This window comes from Desarmillaria tabescens (assembly GCF_030435595.1).
Source record: "Desarmillaria tabescens strain CCBAS 213 chromosome Unknown EV420scaffold_7, whole genome shotgun sequence".
NCBI lineage: Eukaryota > Fungi > Basidiomycota > Agaricomycetes > Agaricales > Physalacriaceae > Desarmillaria > Desarmillaria tabescens.
This window is the reverse complement of record NW_026848306.1, coordinates 298,940-319,562: the sequence shown is the minus strand read 5'-3', so window position 1 is coordinate 319,562 and position 20,623 is coordinate 298,940. Positions and strand designations below refer to the sequence as shown.

Genomic DNA, 20,623 nt, shown 5'->3' with positions numbered 1-20,623 from the left:
GATCCGATTCGGATGATGGCCTGGGTTAACCCCTCCGAAAGACCAAGAGAAGAACTTGCCTTGATTGCGAACTCCCCGGTGGAAGACTGATATTGGAGGCCTCTCTGGGAGGATACGGCCATCATAAGACGGATATAAGAAAGAAAGAGTGATGTCAGACTCGGTCGGAGAACATGGAGGTCCGACAAAGACGAAGCATCACTGAGCTGGCTCATCCGTCATCCACGGTATGGGGAAGACAGTCGCGTGCTCCTACCTACCCCAGAACGAGGTGGTGCAGGATCGGAATACCGATGTCCAATCCTGGGGTAGAGATGGCTCTCATCCGAATGGCGCGGCGGACCTTGGAACTTGATATCGTGATCCCGTCTTATCTATGGCCCGTGGGGCTGTTTGGCTGGGAAGAAAGGCTCCATCTCTCCCTCTCGGGTGAGAGGGTCAATAATGTCGCGACAGAGTTCAAGTTTTGTCCAGCCCGGCGTAGCCCTACATCTATCCGCGATGACCGTTAGTAGTGTATGATAGGATTTAGCCTGCAAGGCAATACCTTCTAGTCTAGAAAGCCATTCAAAGCGATCGGAACGGATTGAACATCTCGACACCATGTGGTTAGGGAAGGCTGAAGCAGGATTGCGGTGAGTAAACTATTTACCGGCGACCGGTGAGTAGGAAATACAAAGAAGTTGATGAGTTTCGCATCGGAAAATGCGTCACTTGTAGCTTGATACAGGGCTATAGTGGCTTCTAGAGGCCGAATCGCTTCCAGGATATCTGCGTATAGTCTGTGGATGTGGGCTTCTGGTCTGAAATGCTCGACAAAACTTCTAGCTGGTTGGCGGGTCTTTGGGAATAGGTCGGAGCAAGTACAAGTGAGAAGAGAAGAAGCTCTGTTTGCTGCGTAGTGACAGCTAGACTAGAGATCACGGCTCATTAACTGTTTGCCGACCATCGGGAATAACAAAAAAAAATATGAAGCATCATGCTAAAATTCGTTTTAACCGCACGTTACATTATATCATGATACAAGCGAACTAACCTGATACGCGGTGGTATCCTCTAGAAGTAAGGATAACGCGTGGTGGTACTCTTGGGGATGAAGTTTGTTGCCTAGTAGCAGACCACATCCGCTTTTCCCACCTTTGTTGCCCATAGCAGCGCATAGCGATCACCGCGAATGGATAGCTTATGAGTGTCACCATGGATGTCGGTTGCGTCACGACGATTCAGATCAGCCCGCGTAGACGATAATGAAAACGTCGAATGACATTGGTATCGATATCGTACGACTTGGCCGCCAAGTCGGCACAGAAACCGATCCAAACACTGAAGGCTATCAGTCACGCACTCTCCCGATTTGTCACATACGAAAGCTGCAACACGGCAAATCGGGAGTGAGAGGGTAATTGAGCGTATTAATTGAATACGGAAATGTAGGTATCAGTTCGGATAAGGTGGGTGTATCGTCTTGAAAAAGAGTATATATGCGGCTAGGTGGATAGTAAGAGGCACGTAAACGTCTCAGTTTGTCATACTAAACACCAAGAGCGACACTGATATGCAGAAGACGGGACGAGAACGTCCAAGAAGAATTTTGGCTGGATATATGCATCTAACGGCGGCAAAAATGGTGAGGCCAGCCTAACGATCCTGGTTCACCTGCAGCAAAATCGAAATGATTAGTTGCTGCAAGGAAAATCAGAGACTTGCCGCCAAAAAGTCTCTCAATAGTAGCCCTGATCGTAAGCCTGCTTGTACTGCGTATTGCGTAGGCAACTCCATAAGGTATCGGTTCCTCTTGTTTGCGTGGACAAGCCAAATGGTGTATACCACGTTTTCAGCGTCTGACTACATGTTCCCAGGCAAAGCATCTGAGCAAGTTCGAAATGCTCACTCGTAAGGACTTGGCAAGAAGCTGCAGCTCGCTGCTCGGTGTGGAGCGCTGTCACAGGATTTGAGATCAGCTGGCCAATCCATTGTTGGAATACCGCCCATTTCCCGGGATGCTGGAATGGAATTGAATGGCTCAGAACCCAGCGCCAGACAAATTAGACTAAAAGTATTGTAACGGAGAGCTTCCAGCCTATCGTCAAGTCTGAATGCGAGGACCTTGGGATTCGAGCTGCATCAGGCGACATTCCAAAAATGGTCAGTTTCGGGATAGAGCGGCTTAGTGTAGTCAGTTGACCTAAAGCTTGAAGCTGAGATGGACACCTTGTTACACTTCAGCGTTCGATAAAGAAGGGTAGCCGGTTCGGTAGAAGAATGCTCCGGACTTGAGGCTGGAGAGAGAACAGAGTTATCCAAGAAGCTAAGAGAGCTCCAAGGGCTTCTTGGCGAGGTATCGAGCAAAACAAGCAGTCATTTGAATGGTGCAGTGTATGTTCTATAGCTGAATTCGTAAGCGCGGTTCAGCCGACATGCATGTTCTGGTTCGGTTTAGCCGTATGTGATACAGCCTTGTTTGTGATAGCCACAGCAGATAGCACTTGAATTATGCCAAAGAGTCTAGATTGTAAGGTCATACAATCAACAGTTGAGTGGATCCAGGGGTTGACAGCTTATTGAAAGACTGACAACGGTTGTTAAAGATAATTGAGAAAAGTCACGGCGGGCGCAAATGGCATAGGAAAATACGGAAAATACACACACCGAATATCGAGTTTAATTGAATTTAATGTCTCAGCCATTCGCTATCATGAAGGCCAAGCTCTACCAGAGCACTTAGCAGACATCTAGGCTGTCGAAAAAAAATATGTTCCTAAAGCGGCGTCCGTAAGCTTGTGTTGTCGGTTCTTACTCGAGACCGACTTTTGCGACTCCGTCTTGCAACGAGAGAATCGCCGACGTAGAAATATTCGGAGTCAATAAGAGGGAGAGACGTCTTAGTAGCGAGATGTCTTGCGAGGAGAAATTTCGGTGGCTGTGAAGGGAAGGTCTGGAGCACGTGTTCTGACTCGCCATCTTCGTCCATATAAGACCAAGAAGGCTCATTTAATGTTTTTAATTACAGAACAACAACCCGACACGCCATGCATCGTTTTTCAACTGCCAAAGAGGCTGAGTCCCGTCTCCTTGATCCCTCATATTTTTCCACCGCCTGTAGACATCAGCCTCACATCTACATTGACGACCAAGGTAATATGCATGACCCAGACTACCGACCTTTCCCTGTCATCCCATCTGCCCACATATTAAGCTCCTCATTGAATTCATCCCTCCTCAGCCGCGATGAACAACCGGGATGGGTATCCAGCCACTCAGCCGTTCGCGACAGCGAAGAAGACGATCAAAGGGACTACTTTAACCCATTTGTCGTTCATGCTCGGAGATGCTCATCGCTCACACGAAATAGTATCCCTTACTACCCTTCGTCTGTACTGGACTTGCCCGTCAATGACATCGAGGAAGAGAGGGAATGTGACAACTTGAAGGACGTAGTTGATTCGTGCAAATGGCTTCACACGTCCCTAGACTCCAAGGTAGAAGATTATCTAGAGACGCCTCAAGTTGATCAGTCAGAGCCGAAAGAAGATACGGTAGAGGAACAACCTGGGATAAAGCGACCCACTTTGACATGCTCAGAGGGAATGAAAAATAAGTGGTACGCAATATCGCTCAGCATTAGCTTTAGAGCTTTTAGAGCGAGACGGGGGCTAAAAAGTGTCTTCAGTGTCTAACGTTAAATTCTCTCTCGCGACATCTCTGTGTCTGCGCATTTTAGCATTTTCGTCACTTCATTCGCGCATATGTATTACCAGGTTTTCGTAGTCAAATGTAGTTTTCTGCTTATCCTCCCATGTATCTATTACTATGAACTATGCATTGCACAAAATTTCTTGCGTAGGAAAGACAACAATACTACCAGATTCAAATTTTGCCGCTATGTCCTCTGATACAGCAAATTAAGTCCTCAAGAGATATGATGATGTCATGATCGATTGCCCTCCTGTGACCGTTGTTTGCCCATTAGCAGCTGGTCAGATTTTTTCGCGTGTCACGAAACCTCTAGAGTTTGCCGACACCTTTTTGGAATTCGTGATAGTTTTCTTCCGAACTTTGATTACCAGTCGGATTGAATCTCGATACACCAAACATCCAACGCCGCTCAACGGTCCGATTACGCGTCCCGGTTTCATGGATGCGATGGAGTCGAATCCGTCACGGAAACAGCCCAGTAGCGGTAGATCGACATGGGTCAGGCGGTTCAAGCACGAAAATATGGAAACCGAAGCATGAATCAGTACATAGTCAAGGACCAAGTGATTAAGTTGGAGGTAAGGCTCGGAATGCTTGCAGGTGATCCGTAATGTATAGCAATGATCTTGTGGATGTGAACCTTGAAACTTCTTTGGGTTAGCTTCCCGGAGGCACAGAAAGGCCTGCTTCTCAGAATGGTATTCTTTTTTGTTCATAAAATGGTGTCCGGTCCGGGAGCCACTACGAGATAGCATTCGATAGCATCTGGGGTTCTGGCGGATGACTCGGGACGAAAAAAGGCCTGTTCGAAAATGCTAACAGGGTATGGAGACGTACCGATTGCTTAATGGCTCCGATGAATAACCCAAGATCATTCAATTTTTGTAAATAGCAAATACGTGATAGCTCCGGAGCGGACAGGCGAGTGATCGAGACTAAATCTCAGCTCGTCCTCGATATCAAGCCTGTAAATGAACGAGCTATGTCCATCAGGAAGTTGCCAAGGATGGTAAATTGCGAGTCGGGGCGGGACGATAGAGTAGGGTAAGATAACCCAGGGCGCGATATTGATGTTGATGTCCGAGTCCGATTCGGGATAACGAGATAAGCGTCGGTGCGTCTGATAGACAGCGACATATTGATAATTAAGCATAACGTTAGAGGTCGTTGAATATATGCTCTTAGCACTAAGATCATTCGATCCGAACCCAGCGCCATTTGGTTCACGGATAAAACTTCATTCCTTCATCGTGAATGCTAGGTACGCGAGCTGATCAGCCACACGGCGGAATGAACTTTGAATTGAAGAAGGGTCCTCCCAGTGAGTGCATCACAGGTGCTCCATTTCTAACAACAGCAGCGGACGCATGATTCAGGTTTCCAAATGGGACCTGAGTAGCCTCACACTGGGAATAGATCTACTAAACGCCCACCGCCAAGTCTATGGTAAATGAGACGAACCAGGCAGCGTGTTCATCCATGATCAGCAAGCGCTACGCCCATGATTATGAGAAAGGTGCGTTTAGAACGAGGCGCTGGATCCCTAGCGTCAAGCTCAGCGGCTGGGGTTATTTTGGTTACCGATGCTCACAGCCGGTCAATCAAGGGGTGGAGAAGCATTGCGTTCATGTGCATCCAGCATACAAAATCCGAATCCCATCGCAGCAGACGACGTACGTTAACCACGTCAGGCTAGCGGACCGAAGGGTGACATGATAGAAGACATCCTGTACGTGTTTAGAGGACGCACGGTAAGTAACCGGTGCGATATTACGGCACTTGTGTGGGGAGCTGGGAAAATGAAGATGTGGAGGAGATGCGGTTCGTCTGCGGCGATGTTGGGAAGATATGGATCAATTATCAGATGACGACTCTTTCAGAACACCTCGAGGAAGCGCGGAAGCTTGCAGGTGAACGGGATTGAGAAACTTCTCCGTTTGTAGGCGCCGTCGTTGCAACAGGTGTGATTTGAGTCGTCGAGTAACATAGGACTCGGAGGGACCGTGTCGCGTAAACACTTGAACACTTGAACGGACCTCGAGCCCCCTCTATGTCCTTAGTGCAATTTAGCCACTGATCATGAATGATTCTAGTCTGACACGACAAAGGTCATGTCGCGCCTTCTTGGCGATTGCGTCGGATTGCATGACCGTAATTAATGAAAGGACATGTGCCAGGGAGGATGACCACCGAAAGAGGCAGCAAATCACCAAGGTCCCGGTACATTGATTGTTTGCCGACGAAAGGGGTCAGGAAACATGAAAGAGCTAGAATTAATGATAAATGCGCATTAAATCACAATTTGATTCAGGATCACTGACCCGGACGCCTGACTGGGACCGAACATTGTACGTCCTTGGATAATACGTGAAGAACAATGGCCGGGAGCGATACGATCGTCACGGTCTTGTGAACAACACCCAATTCACCCAAAATTGCCTTCTGAATCATGCGTCGTCTATTCCACCCCGCGTCACGATCATCGTTGGACGTAAACACTATGTCGAGCCAGTTCGACTATATTCATCGAGTCTTTGGCGTCCACGCCAAATCGATTTCGACGAATAGTGATTTGTGGGCAACACGTATATCATTCCTGGACAACCATAGAGATCCGTTGACGGAATCCAGCAAAACTTTCATCACCACAGATTAGTGCGTCGTATAAGATTCAAGACAACGAGTGAACTCATTACATCTCCAGAGACACGTAAATTTGTTGGAAGCGTCATGTTTGCAACCGTGTCGCCAATTATGACGGCATTGAATACTTTATGGAACGACTGACTCTGCAAGATAGTGAAATGAGTCACGTATATATGCTGCCACGCTGACGAAAATACAATATTGCGAAACCCATGTCAGCCTAGTGTTGTTTTCATACTTGAAGCGATATACGTACATTCAGAAACAGACACGTTCCGTCTCATCTTCCCTCGACTCCGTCGATCACGCATCAGACCAGAGTCATACGACGACCACTCGCGGGGTGGTGACAGATTGTAGACATATCAGCTGTTGAGGCACAAAATGGCACAAACCAGACAAGGTCCACTTCGCGTGTAGAATTACAATATTTCCACAAGACGCACATCAGGAAATGTGCTTTAGAGGTATAGGTTTAGACATGTATACATCTACACTGACAATAAAACGCATAAAGCATAGTGTCGGACAGCCAGAAGCCAGCCCGTTCCTTGAAGCAGCGGGCACAACATCGATACTAAAACATCATAATGAAAAAATGCGCCTAGGATCAACATTAGCACATACATGAGCCCCGAATAACAATGCGACAAACGATGTATCCATCATGGCAAGTTCGTGCTCATGGACCTGCTGCTGGTGAAATGCCGAGCTGTGGTTATTAAGACCATCATGGACAAGTGTTTCAGTTACTGACAGGCAATGGTCTCTGGAAGCAGGTGTGTGATGGTTGTACCGAATTTTGCAGAAGTAACCTGATCAGCCCGAGACACCATTTCTTCTTCGACTGTGATCGGATATATCCAAGGTGTGCGTACTGTCGAGTTTCCAGCTTTTGACCCTATGCTCGAAGCAAAAACCGTCTGTTGATAACACAGATGATCCAATACTCGGTCAGAGACAGAGCGCAAGTGCAACTCGTTCTTGAAATGGCGTGGCGGCTGATAATTAGATACAGAAGCCTGCATCCGCTACTGCAAAAACATATCCCGTTTCCGAGTAGGTACTTAAACTTCCCTGAGAATCGTCCTGCGTCCAGCACATCAGACCGATTCCAGCATAAGTCTCCTACTAACCTATTACGCGCCTTAATCAGGTTCGAAAATGATGTCCTGGGAACTTGAACCGCGTTATGCACCGCAGAGCGAGATATTTTTTTCCAGCTGCAATAGGTGTTCAAAAGCTTGGAAGCTGACGAAAGAGTTGGATTGTATGCTCCAGCACTTGAAACGATAGGGAATATGATTCGTCGAAGACACAACCAGCCAAGAAGCAGTGCTAGGTGTGCTTGTAAGAAAGTTGAAGGCCAAACAGGCAAGGACTTGCACTATACTGGAGTTCGATTCAATTGTTGGGTGATGTTTTGGTCCAATGCGCTCCAAGAAAAATGCATCAAGAGGAGGTGTCTTTCTTGTTTATTGATTGACCATTTGGCCTCGGCGTGGCTGCTGAAATAGTTGATTAACTTGCTACATCCTCCTAGATAGCTGCCAGTTAATAGAAGAAATACACCTGTCAATTTTCACGGGATCTGCGACGAAGATAATCGGGACAGGATATACCAAAACCGAAAGGCTTCCAGAGACTGAGGTTGTAGAATTGAGCAGGAGTGTCAATCAAGAACCAAACTGTTTTGAAACAGCAGGTTTTGGTCCGTGCAACGAGCACGTGATGGGAATATACCGGATTTAGCAATCACCACCTTCGACTTCTTCGACCTAAGCTTGCTGATCTTTTCTTTGCTGCCATCGAGGTCCCGTCGCTTCTCTGTTCACTGAGCAGATTCGGTTAACAAAAGTCTCGCACATATTGCGGCATTCCTCCTTGGAGAAGTTCGGCCATCAGTTCGGACTCCGGTAAAGGATATCTGGATAATCTCAGCAACGGTGACACAAGTAAGAGTTGCATTTCTTGGCAGCTCAACAGTGCAGCGTCAGAAGTTTTCTAGCTGTTTATACTCTGTGAGTACTATGCAGCAGTTCTGAAGACAAGAATTCACCAGCAATCTCAGTTTGTATAGGTCTTGTTCGTGACTTCTGGCGAAAACCATGTCTCATCTATCATCCTATCCTCCTTCCGGGTCAGGACCTTCCAACTATTATGCACGGTCGCCGCCTCCAACGATGATGTATGGTACCAACAATGCTGGCAATAGCTCCTTTCCTTTCCAATATGGACCCATTCCTGCTCACATGCACCCACATGTACCACCAATGAATGGTCGCGGACGGGGCTCATATAGTCACCATGCTTCGATGAGAGGTGGCCATAATGTACAGAGCTATTCACCTCATCCTGCGCCTTCGTTTGTGCCTATTCCTGCCGCAGTCCACTCATTCCCAACCTCCCGCACCCCAGATCCACAATTCGATACCTCGTCAGTCTGGTCCATACCCTCCGAGCTATCCCCCTTCGTATTCATATTCCCAGCCCCCTCCGTCTGGTGTTTACCCTCAACAATGGCAGACACAAGCAGCCTCTCTCACCTCTCCCAAAACAGCTCTCCATGCCGCCTCCAGATAGTGCTATTCCTGTTTCTTCACACCCTGCACATATACCGGCAATTTCACCGACTACTGATGACTCGCATACTAATACTCAGTCCCCACCGCCTACGTCGCCCACAGCGTTGCCTCTTACTCCAACCTCACCTCTGACCAACGCGGTACGGTTAATGTCCCCTTCTAGTCCGAATATCCCATCGCAAAGGTTACCGAACGCCTTGCCGGAGTGGGTCATCTGGTCTAAACGCCCTCACGACCCTTCCAACGCTCCCGGAATAATTTTTTCCCCTAGAACTAATCCTCCGGCTCATATCGTCCGTGACGCGCTCCCGATTCCTCCTCCACCAGAAGCACCACCGGCAACGTCGGAAGTTGTTCTGTCCCAACCGGTATCGCTCCCTGAGGAATCCAGAGGCGAAAATCTTAATGATGACGCAAGCGATGGTTTACATCAGGACTCGTCCTCGTCGTCTTCTCATGCTACTTCAACCGTCCCATCCTCCTCGGCCACAGAGATAACAGATACGCCTACTCTCCCAGGATCTCCTGTGTCTACCAATACATCCGTATCCCTATCCGACGCACCTAACAGCGCGAAGCTTCCAGAAATCGCTGATCCCACTAAGGCATCCTCGCCAACTGCGACATTAGAGACAGCAGTACCTTCTACGGTGAAAGTTGTCCCAGCCCCCATCAAAAAGTCGTGGGCATCACTTCTCCAGACACCGTCTTCAAGTGGCTCTTCGACGTCAAAAAATGCCCTACCGACGTCAACTGTCCTTGGTTTCTCGATACCTGCATCCGCACAGGCCCCCGTCTCACCCAGCAAAAAGCCCGACCTCATTGCCCTGCTCACGACTGGGCCCACGGCTAAAAATGCGCCTAGCACCAGCAAACTTAGGCCGCGAGGCCTCATCAATACAGGCAACATGTGTTTTGCTAACTCGGTCCTGCAGATCCTGCTTTACTGCCCGCCATTTTTTAAGCTCTTCTACGAGCTTAGCAGGTTGGTTGGTAGCGGGGCTAAGATATTAGCCGAGGCTCATCTGACGGAGGCCACGATGACATTCCTCAAGGAGTTCTTCGAGGACGAGAAAGAAGATGAAAAAGAACCTGGATCTTCTGCTGCCGCGCAGGGAAAGGGTAAGGAAAAAATGGCGGTTAACGATGATGATTGGGAGAGGGAGTCCTTCATTCCGACGTATATCTATGATGCGCTGAAGGAAAAGAAACGGTTCGATAACATGCGGGTGCGTACAAACTAAACCATTGTGGCTTACGTTTCTAATGTTGATCGTTGTAGGGCGGACATCAAGAGGATGCGGAAGAATTCCTCGGATTCTATTTGGATACTCTGGAAGAGGAACTGCTGTCTATCCTTCAATCCATAACCTCTCAGAAAGGCTCAGGTCGCACTTTGATAGAGGAGAAAGAAGAGGATGCACCCCCTCAGGATGACGGATGGCTTGAAGTTGGTAAACGCAACCGTTCCGTAGTAACCAGGATGGTAAAGCACTCACTACGTTGAAGTCTTCTTGATACTAATTCCAACCATCCAGATTAAAAATACAGAATCCCCCATAACGCGAGTCTTTGGAGGTAAATTCCGGTCAACGTTGCGAGCTCCAGGGCAAAAAGACTCTGTCATCATAGAAGACTGGAGAGCTATCCGCCTTGACATACAGGTGCGAAGTATCGTGTGCTATTGCTCGAGGAAACGCCTGACGTTAACTACTTGATAGCCGGACCACATACACACGATAGACGATGCTCTATCTTACATCTCCCATCCTCAATCTGTTCAAATGTCGCTTCCCACTCGACCAGGCGTTGCTGTGGAAGCCAGTCAACAGGTGCTGATCGAAGCCTTGCCACCCATTCTCATACTGCACATCAAACGATTCCACTTCGATACCGAATTCGGTGGCGCGGTGAAGGTGGGAAAACAAGTGAGGTTTGGGCCTGAGCTTGAAATTCGACCAGGTGGGCAGGCAATTATTGTTCACGTCTTCCTTCCCTTAACATTTCTGCATAGAACTTATGTCACCTACTGTTCGGAAGGGTCAGCCTGTGCGGTACAGATTGTTCGGCGGTAAGTGTGGCTTCCTGTTGTTCGCTTTCACGCCGTAATCATTAAAACTCGTGCAGCTGTGTATCACCATGGAGTGTCTGCATCTGGTGGTCACTACACTTTGGATGTACTACACCCGCATCGGTACCCCAGTTTCAACCCCAGTGTGAAACCTAGAGAAGGATGGATCCGTATAGATGACGAATTGGTGTCGGACGTTCGAAATGAGGACGTCTTCGAAGCATGGGATCGGGACGATGCTCGGACAGCATACTTGTTGTTCTATCGCCGAGCTCGGTAGCTATACGTTGCTGTTGTTGGTAAATGACACCAATGTATTCTCTATAATATGTCTAAGTGCGCACTGCGAAAGATGGAGTTCAATGACCAGGGTATGCACCAAATGAACCGTCTATTGTACTAATGTAAAGAGTGAGGGGTATAAATGAGACGTCCAGTTCATTACTTCATCCACAATCACGAACCAAGAGTCCGCGGACACCGAAAGAATTGTCAAAGTGCACGCAAAACCACGATGGTGGAGAAAACAACCAAAACAAATGCAATGAAACAAGAGGGAAACAAACAAATAGAATGCCGATTCCCCAAGTATCACCAGGATTTTGGGAAGGAATTCTCCGCCAGTCGTAAGCAAACTATTGAGTGTAAATGTAAATTCCACGGAAGGACTAAAGACAGCAAAACACTGAGTACACAGCATTTCATATTCCAGAGAAAAACGTACGAAGTGAACATCGGTGTAGGCGGAACCGGTGTTAAGAATGTAGTCGGCAGCATTACTGTTTCCAGTGATCTCTGCACAGCTGCTGCCTTGACCTCCAGCATTTTCTAATAGACGACATCAGATGGTGACAGATCATTCGAGTCGATTACTCACCTGTAGACCAGATATCTGCACCGGCAAAGGTTCCACCGAGGTTAGTGTTGATGACCATCATGAGGTCCTTGAAGTGCGAGGCGGGGTCGCAAGAGTCAGCGGCATATTGTACGACAGGGTCCCAGGTGGTGGGGTTCGGAGATCCGCTGACGATATCATCAGGAACGCTACCGGTGTTCCAGAAGTACATGTTGATTCCGGACTCGGTAAACTCGAGACCGTAGACACCACCATCGGCCTGGTTGAACGGAAGACCGAAGGAAGTCTCGGAATCAAGAGAGAGGCCACAGCCAGTCGTAGACACGTAAGCATTGCAGTTGCTATCACCTTCTATGATCAAGGACGCCTGCACTAGGGACGACAATGTCCAGGAAGACATTGTGCATCCATCACCGGAGTGGATGGAAACGATGTTCTTGGTGTAGCTGCATCCACTTAGTACCCAGGATCTGGTGAAACGATAGCAATACTCACTAGTTGACACCCTCGACGACATCCTTACGGGAGAGGTCAGTTTTGGCAGAACGAAGTTAGGAAATTCAATGACGTACAATTTCACCATCATCAGGCCAGTTGGAGCCGGTAAACCAAACAGCAGGCCAACTGAAACAAAGTCAGTAATAATAGTAAGCCGCAAGGTGCACAACTAACGTTCCGCAGGCCGCAGGAATTTCCTTGATATCAAAGAGGAACAAGTAGCCTGGAAACGGTTTCAGTGATATTGATAGCTAACAAGACAAACGGCATCGTCTCACCTGGGTTGAAGGTAGTAGATGAAACCATCCGAACTGAGTTACGAAGAGCCACTGTTCTACAAAACAATCAGCCATCCTGCCCTGCAAGGGGACAGGGGTTTGAGTCACTTACTCGGCAGTATCGATAGCAATGATCACGTTCTCATCGCCGTCGAGATAAACGAGTCCCTCCGAAGAACCATCCACGTAGTTCGCCACGCCGTCATTGTCAGCGGCCGCGATATCACTGTTGAGACCGGTGAACGGCTACCCTGGAAAGAACAAACGCCTACATACTAGTGGAAGTAGTTGATCAAATCCTGGCCTTTCAACGCCGTCTGAAGTGTCCAGCCATCGCTAGACGTAGTGTACGAGGTGCCTACATTACCACTTGATGAGGAGGTTGAGGTTGAGGCAGCAGAAGACGATGTCGACGCTGTTAGAGTGTCAACACTTCACACTTCTGAAAAAGTAAAGTGTACGCACTAGAGGTGGTTGTGGCATAATACGTATTATCTTCAGTAGTCGATGCAAACGTAGTAGTTGCTTCAGACGTTGTAGCCGCTTCAGATGTTGTCGCTGCCTCAGATGTTGTCTCGATTGTAGTCGCTTCCTCAGTGGACGTTGTGGCCACAACTTGAGAAGTCGTCGAAGCAGAGTCATCGGCAAACGACCATGTAACGTTCACTGTGTCAAACAATATGATCAGGTCAGGCCAGGAGACAATGAATGACTACGACATACAAACGCCGGTTGTCAATTCTGACAAGGCTTCAAAAGCAGCCATAGAAAGGTACACGTTGGCCGAATCACCGCAGTCTTTGCAAGCGTCGGTGACTGTAACATCGACAGACGTGGAAGGATCGTCCCTCAGAGAAACAGTGACCTGCAAAGCATCATCAGATACCAAAGCACAGACCCCGACTGTCGGCATACAGTTTTGAAGCAGTTATCCTTGCTCTCCCAAGTCACGTAGTCTGTGCCCAAACCAACGATATAATCGGTATCATTGGAATACACACCACACGCAGTCATAGTGCTGTTCTAAAGAACGAAGTTAGCAGACAATCAAAAGATGCCAGCAGATGCCCCTACTTGGAACCCATAGTAGGCGAGACCGGTCTCAGAGCGCGCGTGTAGCTGAGATGACCGCTTAGGATGTCTTTTGAACCCGTGGGACGCAAAACTCGAGGAGGCAAGAGCAAGGAAAGTGAACTGAGATGTCAGCCGCATTGTTAACGAATGTGAAGGCTACGATGGGTCGTTGGCTCCTAGATAGCCAAAAATACAGTGAAGTTTATATACGACGGCGTATGCCTAAAGAGTGAGCGAAATTTCGAAAGAGCGTAGTGCGTAACCGGCGGGCGGGTGGAGATGGGAGAAGAAAGAAAAGACTATGTGGGAAAAGCAACTGGGCTCGGGCTTATAGTGACCCAAAACTGCGCATATTGTCGCATATTTGACAATCAGCGCATGATCCTTAGGAAAAAAAACATTACATACATATCATTTTCCAACAGGCAACGCGTCCGTAGCGCGCATCAAGATCTATCGAGATCAGTCACAAAGAGTAGATAACTCCTACGTCGAGTTGGCATCCCTGGCAAAAAGAGATAACCTCTGCAAGCGTCCATCCTAGTCTGTATAGTCCTGATGGGTTTCAGTACCAAAGTCTCGAAAATCAGCGACGGTTTGAACGTAGAATCTGTTTCCCACGCCTAAGTGTCACCACATGGAATTTCTATAACGGGCGTAGCAAGTCTCAGCATCCGTCATGACAACCAGGGCATGAACTCAATACTTCGGCATTCTTTTACGAACGAGGGGGTTCTCTCGGTCACTTCGAAGCATCAGGACAACATGAGCTGTGTCGTCTGTTAGCAAACTGTCCGCCGCTCTCACAGGGAATGAGACCACCGTGAATTCAATGTCAAGCTATAGATCAATGTGCTCATGATTCCATCACACTCGAGACTGGTCTTTACATTCTTGGCGGCTGTACTATGCGCAGCCCTCGGGAAACGTGCAGGCCACGGGCCAAGGCGGTGACGCGTGGCGCCAAGTTATCTCGAGAGAACATGTGCGCAGATTCTTGACGAAAGCACAGTCAGAGCGTTCGGACGCACGCTAAAGCGAAGAATGATGTCCTCCGTGAGTCAGCTTCACAAAAACCGGGAATGGAGAAAATCGGATTAATGTAAGACTATGAAATGAAAATTTCCGTCGTAGAAGCACACTGCGGAGCCGCCAATAACGGTGAGGCGATCATGACGCTCATGGCCCATTTCAGCTATCATCATTCCCGTCGGACCTTCCAGTTCTCCAGCAAAATAGTACATTTTATTCCTCGCTGTAACCCACTCAAAACCCACTGTTCAGAATACATACATATGTCATCGTCCCAACCACCAAAATGAAAAGTCTTTTCGTGGCATTTCGTCAACTAAGCTCGTAAAACTTGACACTTTTGATTTCCCAGTCTGCAAACTCCATAAACTTCGGAATAAATACTCAAGAAACAGGCCACTCACAAGCTTCGTCAAACGACGCTCCGCTAGCTCGGACAAAATCTTCACAATTTGAATAACCCGTCCGTGTAGCGCAACTCTGGTTTTGGCCTGGTGTCCCCGAACTGTTCCACGCAGTACCTGCCCAGTCACCACTGACGCCAAGATTAGCCACCATTTGTACCTTCCATAAGGAAATTGACTAACCATAGTGTCGTATCGAAGATGAACGAATGGTTGTAAAAATATTTAGTCGAATTACATGTCGATGATGGCCAGTTAGCCATTGGCGATCCCCATCTGGAGGGGACAGGCGTTCCAGCGTTAACATCAGACGGAACGGTGTCTTGAGTCCAAAAGTACACTCTAATGCCATCGTCATCCCATTTCACTACCGCCAACGCGCAGTGAGTGCAAGTTTCTGAGTAAGAGATCTATACGTACTAGCGTATACCCCGCCACCGTTGTCATTGAAAGCAGCACCGAAGGAAACGTCGGAGGCGGAGCGGAATCCGCAGCCCTCGTTACTGGTCTCGTTTGCTGCGCAATTGGTCCCACCAACCGCGGCACCAGTTATATTAAGCACATCGGCACTTACGGACGGTAGCGAGCATCCAGGATCAGTATGAAGCGTCGCCTGATTATTCGTGTAGTCATTAATCCCTTCCACAATGTCTATGGAACATGAATATTAGTCCAAAACAGAAAGCGAGAGAAATAGAACGGAATAAACCGATTTCTCCCCCGATAGGCCAGTTAGGCCCTACAGGACAGACTAGTTCAGTTGAAAACAGACAGACCAGCGGTGGTTATGTTATCTTACCATTAGACCACCACGCACTGTATAACGAAAATGTGAAGAGACACTGGTAATAAAGACTAACATGACTCACGGCCACGTTCCACAGCCTGTCGGCATATGCACGGAGTCCAAAATTACGAGGACACCATTATATGTACTCTCCGTGGTTATGCGGATACTTTGACGGTTTCCAGAGACCGTTGCCCGTGGTCTCGACACGCATAACAGCATAGCCATCGGAATTGAACTTCCACCAAGTTATTCGATCTCTATTCAATTTCTTGTCGTTAGATCGGGAAAGATTCAGTAAGCTCGTACACGTACTCCAGTGCTCTCAGTCAACATAGTCTACAATACCTGTAAAAGTGTTCAATAACGAATACAAACCAGCCAGATACGCAAACACGAGCCGTTGGTTGGGTCCGAAGTTGTCCAGAAGGTCCAGCCGCTAAAAAAATTTGTACCATTCTAGATTTTTCATATCAACATCCATTGCAGGTTTATGGGAATTTCAACGCACATGAGACTCTACCAAATGATACGGTGAGGAAAAAGTAGTCGCTGAAGTAGTCGCGGAGGTTGCCGTTCTGGTCCCGCTCGAGTTGCTACTGCCGTTACTTATACCACCGCGAAGTTGACTATCGCTTGAGCTCGATGTTTCAATTTGACAATAAGTCAACCGCATCTGGGGTACGATTTGGGTTTGTTGAGAGACCACCAATGCACCGAAGGCCAGACGCAGATCGCGCGCTATATTCTTGGTATGGCGAATAGCAATGTCACGGGCACGGGAAGCAAATGCCGCTGATACATCATGACAGGTGATGAAGAGGACGATGTACAGAGTTAACGCATGCCAGTGGAGAAGAATCATCTAGACTCTAGAGAGGAAATCTCGTCTAACCACTTTAGTTTGTTGAAAGAGAGATGAATAATAAGTAAAGGGAAGAAGGAAAGGGATCGACAGTAGAAAGTGGTGGGGGTAAAGGAAAGAAATAGGTCCAACACCTGTTATCAGAATGGGAACCAAACGGGAACACAATGCTGGCGCACGCCAACAAGTAAATGCACGGTCCGACAGACCGGACGTCGTGCTTCCCATGGAATGACGTCAGCACAGCTAACTGCAAGCAATTCCCTTCGACGCGTCCCCTGCCCAGGCAGCCCAGACCTCAGATTTCAGCAGGCGAAAACGTGTTTGTTATAACTATCTGCAGGATCCTCACCCTTGACACGCCCAGGAAAGAGGCTGAGCACTGTCTACCTGGCCAAGCTGCAGCCACATTGAGGTCCGCTAAGTGATCCCGGATCAATCATCACTGCGGTGGCTCATATTTTTGACATGCAATTACTTCGATAACTCCGTACTTATTGATTCCTGCATAATTCCTGATGCTAATTACGCTCGACTATTGTAACTGCAACATGCTGCCTCGTTGGAATGTCCTTTTCAGATGGAGTCATAGATCAAAATCAGGAGTATTAGTACGTACCTATATAAATTAATTATGTAGCTTCCAATTTGCAAGCCTCGTGTATCTGCCTGGTTACTAGTGGTTATTAGGAAATTGGAATGTTTCTTTTTATAACTGTGGACAAGTATAGATATGTGCTATGTATATTTATAGCTACAGGAGGAAAAATTTAACAATTAACAGGCACATACCGTAACTATTGTACCCTGAGTGACCGCAGCGTCGAATTCCACCCCTAATTCGTTGACGATTCTGACCCTCCAAGGACCCCTCACAATTCCTCTTAAAACGCTCACCGTAACTCCAGTCCTTGAACTTCCTTCCACCTTCAAGAGTGTAACAACGTCACCTTCGCTATTTGGGAGCTCAACCTCGATATCCATCCTTTCCTCCGAAGGCGGGTTCACGAGAACGGTAAAGTCCGAAGTGTAGTCGTAAACAGCCAGTTTCCGACCATGGCTGCGACTGGGATTTCCCATGACGACAGCGCCGCCAGGCTTTAGAAGAAGAGGAAGGCTCATGAAGTCGTGAGTCTCGGTAAAGTACTTGGGGCCAGTGCGGATCTTCCTATCTATTATTCCGTACCAATTGCCTTCTGGAACGTAGTACTGCACAGAGCCTTCGGCATTGAAGACGGGAGCAACCATGAGATTGGGCCCGAGCATGTACTGCGTATCTATGTTCCAAGCTGTGGGATCTTCCGGAAATTCAACGAATAATGGACGCATCATAGGAACTCCAGTCTGATGTGTTTTGATCGCCGTGATAAACAGATAGGGCATCAAGGTCAGTTTGAGGTCGATGAATTTCTTTAAGACTGCGTCGGCTTCGCCAGACTCGTCAAGAAGCCAGGGTACCTGTACGTTGCATTAGTACATCTTCGCCTTCATAACAACGAAAAAATTTTACACGGAAGCTCCCACTTCCATGAAGACGGGAATGACTTGACAACGATCCAAAGGCGAACCATCGCTTGTAAAGAGCCGGATCTGGCTTTCCTTCAAAGCCACCTTTGGTATTTGTCAACAATAGTGCAATGTGCTGGCAATGGCGAAACACAAATACCGATATCGTGAGCCCAATAACCAAATCCGCAAAGTCCCAGGACTCATACCACCTCGCAGAGTCTCAGCCATAGCCTCGAAAGTCGACATTGGGTCACCTCCCCAATGGACCGGAAAGCGCTGACCTCCCTGCCGTCGCATGAACGCGCGAAAACTACCGGCTTGGACGCTTCCCCTTGTACTTCTCGATGACGTCAAATGTGACCTTGTTATACAGAAAAGCGTAGTAGTTGTGCATCTTTTCTGGATTGGACCCGTCGAAATAGACTGTGTTCCCGGTAGGGATTCGTTCACCAAAATCGGTCTACATGATGAGAATGAAGATGGGTAGTACATATGTAGGAAATTATCATACCTTGAAACAGTCGACTCCCATATCCATGAGTGTCGTCAGCATTGACTGGTACCATTTACACGCCTCAGGGTTCGTAAAGTCCACCCATGCCATGCCGGCTTGCTAGTTATACATGTAAATACGGTGAAACGAATGGAAAGACCCCACAGAACGTACCCAGTAATCATACTGCCACACGCTCCCGTCTTGCTTCTTGATGAAGTATCCCTTCTTCACGCCCTCGTCAAAAATCTTGCTCTCTTGCGCTATGTAAGGGTTTATCCAGACACAGATCTTGTACCCCTTCTCCTTCAGTCGAGCCAACTGCCCTTTGGCATCCGGGAAGAGGTCAGTATCGAACTCGTAATCACACCAGTGAAATCCTTTCATCCAGAAACAATCAAAATGAAAAACGCCGACCGAAATGTCGCGGTCCTCCATCCCTTTTAAGAATTTAGTCACGGTTCCTTCGTCGTAGTTTGTCGTGAACGATGTCGACAACCAGAGGTTGAACGTCCAGGCAGGAGGAAGGGCGGGACGACCAGTGATCATGGTGTATCGCTCGATGATGGCAGCAGGCGTGGGGCCATGGATGATGTAGGCGGACAGTTTCTCAAAGGGTACAGATATATTGACACGCGTAGTTCCTGTGAGGAGGTAAATATACGGCTGGCGCTGAGGAGAAGAAAAGCATACGTTCACTTTGAACCTCAAAACTCGCAGCACCTGGACACGCGACGAATATTCCATAGCCCCGAGAACTGATATAGAAGGGTACGTTCTTATACGTTAGTTCGGATGACGTCCCACCATCCTCGTTCCACATGTCTACGGTCTGACGGAAGAAACAGTAAAGAGATCGACGTAGATATGAGGCAAAAGGTAACTAACCTGGCCATTCTTAATGAACGATCCAAATCGTTCTCCGAGACCGTATATCTTCTCGCCCACAGAAAGCTGGAACTGCAGCGTCATCCACTTCTTTCCCTTGTCAGGATCGGCTAGGGTGAGATTGGGATGATCGAAGTTCGTATCGTGCTTAACATAGCCCACAGATCGCCAGCCCAGCTGGGTAAGAAGGTAGTTTGATGACGATGTGATGCTTGTCGGATTCTTGACGTTGTGGGACTTGATATCAAGGTTGAAAATCCCCGGACGCGTATCGAAGACGGCAGACAGAGTTTTAGTTGCGATCTTGAGCTCTGATTCTGTCTTGGATGTTCCCAGCCCATCTTGCCGATCCGCGCACTGGTTAGATAGATCTGAGGCGGTCTTCCAGACATGACAGCGTGAAAAAGCCTCACGAACTTGTCAATATCGACATCGGGGAACACTTCATAGTCGGGGCCATTTAACGTCGGCTGCTGCGCCTTCCAGTGATATGCCTCAAGGAACAGGGTGTCGGGGATTGGAGAGGAACACTCCATAGTGATGGTCGGCGTATTGAGCGTATCGCCGCGATGATTGATACGCTTCGTTGACTGTACAGTTCATCGTAAGTGGTATGTTTGCGGAGGGTCACAAACTAACTTACCACAACACATCGGATGCGATCTTCCAAGGCTTCGCTCTTGACGACTTCCGTAGCCCAACTGATGGAAACGTGCGGACCGACCCACCACATACCACTAGAAAACTTGACCATGGTGGGCGGAGTAGAATGCTTTTGATAATCGGAGAAGATGGGAAGTTATATAGACTGAGAGAAACATGACACGAGACCTCGAGAATCACTGATAAAGCGAGCAGATCGATAATGACGTGCATCCTCCACTTCACGCACCTAGAGAGAACTGTCACCGTTCGGCTAAGCATTCTATGAGCGTACGAAA

General features: G+C 48.0%; 5 protein-coding genes across 5 annotated transcripts; 2 read left to right on the top strand and 3 right to left on the bottom strand.

The window, feature by feature from the left end:
• Window positions 1-3,029: 3,029 nt before the first annotated feature.
• On the top strand, window positions 3,030-3,677 carry EV420DRAFT_1638471 (uncharacterized protein; the record flags this gene model as incomplete). Its single annotated transcript, XM_060476832.1, has 1 exon — window positions 3,030-3,677. The coding sequence occupies one exon, from the start codon at window positions 3,030-3,032 to the stop codon at window positions 3,675-3,677; it is 648 nt and encodes a 215-aa protein (XP_060334848.1).
• A 5,399-nt stretch (window positions 3,678-9,076) lies between these two features.
• Window positions 9,077-11,278, top strand: EV420DRAFT_1264521 (uncharacterized protein; the record flags this gene model as incomplete). Its single annotated transcript, XM_060467226.1, has 6 exons — window positions 9,077-10,156; window positions 10,210-10,413; window positions 10,466-10,591; window positions 10,649-10,889; window positions 10,942-10,998; window positions 11,055-11,278. The coding sequence occupies 6 exons, from the start codon at window positions 9,077-9,079 to the stop codon at window positions 11,276-11,278; spliced, it is 1,932 nt and encodes a 643-aa protein (XP_060334847.1).
• A 355-nt stretch (window positions 11,279-11,633) lies between these two features.
• On the bottom strand, window positions 11,634-13,842 carry EV420DRAFT_1638469 (glycoside hydrolase family 16 protein; the record flags this gene model as incomplete). Its single annotated transcript, XM_060476831.1, has 13 exons — window positions 11,634-11,666; window positions 11,723-11,826; window positions 11,876-12,300; window positions 12,350-12,372; window positions 12,427-12,478; window positions 12,527-12,575; window positions 12,631-12,686; window positions 12,743-12,856; window positions 12,907-13,045; window positions 13,096-13,296; window positions 13,354-13,495; window positions 13,546-13,653; window positions 13,705-13,842. 13 exons carry the CDS (start codon window positions 13,840-13,842, stop codon window positions 11,634-11,636), a joined length of 1,584 nt encoding a protein of 527 aa, XP_060334846.1.
• A 1,206-nt stretch (window positions 13,843-15,048) lies between these two features.
• On the bottom strand, window positions 15,049-16,792 carry EV420DRAFT_1618566 (concanavalin A-like lectin/glucanase domain-containing protein; the record flags this gene model as incomplete). The annotated part of the gene is made up of 9 exons (XM_060475357.1): window positions 15,049-15,089; window positions 15,141-15,271; window positions 15,324-15,507; window positions 15,561-15,791; window positions 15,850-15,879; window positions 15,940-15,956; window positions 16,010-16,129; window positions 16,325-16,386; window positions 16,439-16,792. 9 exons carry the CDS (start codon window positions 16,790-16,792, stop codon window positions 15,049-15,051), a joined length of 1,170 nt encoding a protein of 389 aa, XP_060334845.1.
• Window positions 16,793-17,454: 662 nt separating this feature from the next.
• EV420DRAFT_1728316 (family 31 glycoside hydrolase) lies at window positions 17,455-20,436 on the bottom strand (the record flags this gene model as incomplete). The annotated part of the gene is made up of 10 exons (XM_060479872.1): window positions 17,455-18,250; window positions 18,303-18,434; window positions 18,508-18,586; window positions 18,640-18,761; window positions 18,813-18,914; window positions 18,969-19,438; window positions 19,488-19,626; window positions 19,683-20,039; window positions 20,096-20,272; window positions 20,326-20,436. The coding sequence occupies 10 exons, from the start codon at window positions 20,434-20,436 to the stop codon at window positions 17,570-17,572; spliced, it is 2,370 nt and encodes a 789-aa protein (XP_060334844.1). The 3' UTR covers window positions 17,455-17,569.
• Window positions 20,437-20,623: the final 187 nt, after the last annotated feature.